The sequence below is a fragment of the Cyprinodon variegatus genome, unplaced genomic scaffold, assembly GCF_000732505.1.
Source record: "Cyprinodon variegatus isolate N-32 unplaced genomic scaffold, C_variegatus-1.0 Scaffold719, whole genome shotgun sequence".
Lineage (NCBI taxonomy): Eukaryota > Metazoa > Chordata > Actinopteri > Cyprinodontiformes > Cyprinodontidae > Cyprinodon > Cyprinodon variegatus.
The window spans coordinates 188,174-193,198 of NW_015151172.1; the positions used below are offsets into that span (position 1 = coordinate 188,174).

General features: G+C 40.8%; 1 protein-coding gene across 4 annotated transcripts in view; it reads right to left on the minus strand.

Annotated features, from left to right (window-relative positions):
- Positions 1–613: 613 nt before the first annotated feature.
- The window catches only part of hdac5 (histone deacetylase 5), an 86,682-nt gene continuing 82,270 nt past the window's right edge, over positions 614–5,025 (minus strand). For all 4 annotated transcript variants that reach the window (XM_015395022.1, XM_015395021.1, XM_015395020.1 and 1 more), the window contains 3 exons: positions 3,818–3,899; positions 3,565–3,745; positions 614–2,145 (listed from right to left, as the gene is read on the minus strand). In XM_015395022.1, the coding sequence (XP_015250508.1) occupies positions 2,106–2,145; positions 3,565–3,745; positions 3,818–3,899 (303 nt within the window). In that variant the 3' untranslated portion in view covers positions 614–2,105. The remainder of the gene's footprint in view (positions 2,146–3,564; positions 3,746–3,817; positions 3,900–5,025) is intronic.

A 5,025-nucleotide genomic window follows, 5' to 3' on the forward strand; every position in this document is an offset into this window, starting at 1 on the left:
GAAGCAAAGCAACTGGACTAAACCCAAAGCATGAAAGGAATGAGCGAATTAATCCTAGATTTTTAACGAGCCAACATTTTTCTATAACATTCTGACAGTAGTTTTTAGAGGCCAGTCAAATTGCCAAAAAACACGACACAAATGTATTCAGTGTCGTCAAGTCCTCAAGTCAAATGGGTGAAATTGTTTTAATTTGTGTGCCTTTGAATGACACTTATCCCACCTACCGCAAACGTTGGAGAAGCCGCCGCCACTGTCCCGCATCCAGCCGTCGTCTTCCTTTATGGATGACAGGCTGTCAGTCAAAGGCTTCCTGACACTACTTCCCCTGTGATTGTGTCTACAAGGCCCAATCAGGAGGAGGCTTACAGAAGAGGTTTGTCTCTGCCCAACCAGTTAAAACACATTTTCCGTTGCGCAGCAGGAAAAACGGTCCGAGGGCAGAGACGCTTTCAAGAGAGCAGCTATGAGATCCCAAGCACCATCCCCAGTGTGCGCAGAGAGCTATTTTTTCCCTTTCGAACCGGAAGTTTCTCACGCATGTGTGATTTTGTTGTGCGGTGGTAGATAAAGCACGCGCAGAAGTAGTTTAACATGTGACGCCATACGGTACAGAGTAATGGTCCTGCCAGCGCAACATCCTCCACCAAAAGACACATCCATTCATCCCTTGGCATCTGTAAACAAACAAACAAGCAGGCTGCGGTGACGGCGGTTGCCATCAAGCCGTGCACTAGCTCCCTGTCAAATAGCCAAATGTTTAAAATATCAGATTTTCCAATAGAATATATTCAGAAATCTAATTTGATTGGTTAAAACACTGTTTAAATATTTGTTTTTTTTTTCCATTTTCATACAAAGGAGAAAGTATTTTGTAGTTTATTCATACACATATGTACAGATGTAGTAAAAACAGACCTCACTACCACATGCTGTGATGTTACAGTGTGCAACTTGATGGTGGACAGTAATTACACCAAAAAAGAAATACTAGTGTTAATTATACAATGAAAGCAAGGGGAAGCCATTGTAATATTTGAAAAAGTGCCAGAATCCAAAATCTCCTTTAGAGAAGAGAATAGGGTGGGGGCTCAGGTCACACGACTTATAAAAGAAACAACCGATGGGTTTGAAGGACCGCATTGTGATGCACATGTTTTGTATAAGGTGAACGTATCCTGAGATAGTATCCTCAGAATTGATTTTACATTAACCTAACTACAAACATTCAAATTAGCTTCTTCTTTTTTTAAATAAAAAAAGAAAACAAAACATTTCCACTTGTGCTGACGATGTCTTTTTAGGAATACCTGAAAAATGTACAGCTCACCAAATCCTCTGATCCCATCTTCGTTGAAAAAAAGATGAAAAACTAAGGCATTCAGATGAAAAACACATATAAGAAACAATACGATATACACTGAGTGAGTAAAGCAACAGCAGTATATGTGTGGCCGTGTGTTCTCCATCCGACCAGTTCTTCAGTCCTTATTGGCTGTTTGCTTGGCTGAGGTGCACTGGCAGTGAAATGTAGATTCTGATTGAATAATTCGTGTTATCAGACAGAGAAAAAGGCACCAATAGTTCTTGCTCCCCCAGTATTTTGTAAAAACACGTTTCACCTGATGTTTTCACTGACACAGACTCAAGAAGACAAGTCGTCCGCTCGATGTCCGACATTCCGACCAGATAAAAGTTTTTTTTTATTCCGTTCCTCTGAGGACACAGAGGCGTAGATTGGAAATAAAAAAGAAGAACAACTGGACAAAGTCGGGTGATGTTGTGAACTGGTGCTGTATAGAAAAATGAGACCTTGCTGATGCTCCTCGTCTTTGGTTTCCACGGAGATGCCAACAAGTCGTCTGCACCTCCTTTCACGGATGAACCAGAGGAAAACAGATGCGTTCCTGCTGTTGTACAGGATTGCCTCGCCTACCTCGTGTGAATGTTTTCAGCCAATCAGAGTCCTCCACAAGCATTCAGTCCCACACTACCTATGTGTGTGCTGTGTATGTGTGTGTGTCTGTACATACACACTATGGAGGAGCAGGAGGTGCTAGAAGGAGGTGGAGGTGTTTTTGTCTTCTCTGGGAATGAGTTCCACTTTACAAGACAGGCTCTTCCTCCATTGGCTCCTCTGTTGACCTGTGAGAACATAAATCCAAATTACTTATTTATATGACCACTGGTGATACTGGTATAATTAATGCATAACCGGAATTATTCATTGAATCATTTTGTGACAAAGCAAACCATTGTTTGTTTTTCAAAAAGAACTCTTTTCAAATAAAAATCTGGGAATCTTTTTCATTTGTGTTTTGTTTTTTTACCCCTTCACCCTGATTCCCCAAAACCAATCAATCTCCTGCAAAAAAAACAACAAAAACAAACAAAAAAAACACTTTCTATAATAAAGACGCCCCATGTATAAAAGCAGCAGGTGGTGAGGATAGGTGGGGGCAGGTGGGCTCTCCTCATACTCCGCAGGAATTCTCGGCTTCTGTGCGATTTTGACCAGTGGTGGTGTTTACAGTCCAGCTGAGGTTGTCCGTGATGTGCACCCCCAGAAATGTGGTGCTCCATATAACCATTGTATCTGGTGTTTGTCACAACACACTACTATCCATGACGACCATTATGCGAAGTAGAGAGTAACAGATTTATGACGTCTTTTTTTTCTCTGTCCAGAAGTTAGATGGCAAATCCTCCCTCTTCAGTTGACAATCCAACGACGAACCCGTCCGTGGAGGATCAGGAATCAGAAAGGTGGAATAATTTTTTTTTCTTCTTTTTCCACTTTTACCCGATGTATTCCAACATCCAGCTGCCATGCCATGGGCATCTTCAGTTTCACTATAGTTCTGATGAATTTCAATGGTGAAGTCCTCTGGAAATGTTTAATAATTGTTGTTGATTGCAGATGTGTCTAATAGTTCCCACTGATTTTGCTTGTAAAGCGGGGAGAGTGGCGCTAGGCTTACCGAACCGTGATGTCACTGCCTGGAAGATGTCAGGAGGGAGGTGTTACTTATATTTGGGCAAAAATGACCGTTTCAGGACTCTAACATTGTTTTTTTACTGTTTAACGTGAAATTCATTAAATCACTGCAAACATATTAGTTTTAGGTATAGATTGGTTATCTCTTTGGTGACCGGACTTTTCCTTTAATACCAAAAACCTTCTTCCTAACAAATACATAAATATGACCTAAAAAGGGCTTCCTTTGACTCATCAGTCCAGGATCAGCCTTCTAACTGTTGCTACAGTGAGGAAGTTGCTCTGTGTCAGGTGGGGCTACAACAGAAGCTCCTGCAACATGAACACGTTGTTGCTGAGATGCTTTAGGAGATAATGCAAAGCTGGTCAGAGATGATGAAGAGAAGGGTGGAGCCAAAAAGAGGCTATAGAAGATGAGGGGATTGGTCAACAATAATAAATGAAAAAAATTAAGATATTTTTAATCTAAAAAGGGAAATATCTTTTTCCCTTTTTTATCACTTCCAAATTTAAAAAAGGTATTATGGATCAGTTAAAGCTATAAAAAGCTAACAGAAACCACTGACCTGCTGGTTTCTTTGCTTTCAGGAACTGAACATGGCTGCTCCACATCAACACTCAGTGAGGCCATGGCGCTGACCGTCTCAGCCTCATCCCTCTCAGACTGGCCCTGGGCCCCTGGTGACCCTGCAAGGAGGGACTGGCCGCTGGTTTGAGACAAGCTCTGGAGACACGGCCAGTGTTTGCCTGGAACAACAACAATGAGGCTTACAGAGTGCTGTGGTGCTCCATGTGGACACCACTAGGCTTACTACTTACTCTGGATTTCTATTACTCTCTCCAGGGAGGCACAAGCCTTTGGACAAGGTTTCTCTGGAGGCCACTGAAACCCAGAGTCACACTGAAAAGCAAAGAGAAGTCGAGCAGATTCAAATGAAAATTCATTCCCACTGTCTGCATCCAAGTAAACTGAACCTTCATTAAATATGTTTTAGAACGTTTCTGATTCCCTATTAAACATTTTAGCATGTTACATCTGATGTCATTCCAAAGAAGTAAAAAAAACCCAATCCACTGGACTTTGTTTCCAAGTTTGAAGATGTTTCGCTTCCCATCCATTTCAGAAAAAGCTTTGAGTTCGAGGTTTTATACAGTAGCCCAACAAAGCCTTGTTCTTGTTTAAAAAAGATGCAAACTGAAACAGACGAACGGGTCCGCCCCTTTGGAATGGGGGTCATTTGGCTTTTGTCTATGTCTCTGAAAGGGATGTCTTTAAAGTGATGAATAGGCGAGGTCTTCTGTTCCCCTGTAAGGGGGTTGCAATGATAGCGGGAGGGAATCCAGTTAATCGTTGAATTGTGCATCATGCATTATGTTCTGCATTCTGGTTGGATAAACAGTCTCTTCGCTCCTTCTCGGTTTTTAAGGATCTTTTGGCCCAGAAGAAAAAAGAGCAACAACAACCACCGATAACTATGTTCTTCTCTCCAAAAAACACACCTGCACCACAGGCTTTAGAAGAAAAAAACGCCACAGAGCAGAGTCAGGATGCAGCGCCTCCGTCAGAACAGCACTGAAATACTGTACTGTACACTTGAGTCTCTATTTGTCCTGCTGTACTTTGTATTTTTTTTCATAATCTTTTTTCATTTTCTCCCGTTCCAATTCGTCACAGTGGGGCGGTGCTGATCCCCGCAATATTAACCCTTCAGTTCATATTGATGATTAAAATAAAATTGAAGATAAAAAAAAAACAAAAAAAAACAACAACAAACGTTTATACAGTTCTTTTATTTGTTAAACAAATGCTTGGGCCTGTAAAAATTTTTTGTTCCTTGATTTCAATGTTTTATGGAGCATTTCATAACTATTTAATAACTGTAAAAAAAAATTAAGTTTTCTACTTCACGGATTTCGCCTATCGCGGGTTCTTTTTGGAACGTAACCCCCGCGATAAACGAGGGTTCACTGTATATATATAAATATATATATATATATATATATATATATATATATATACATATACA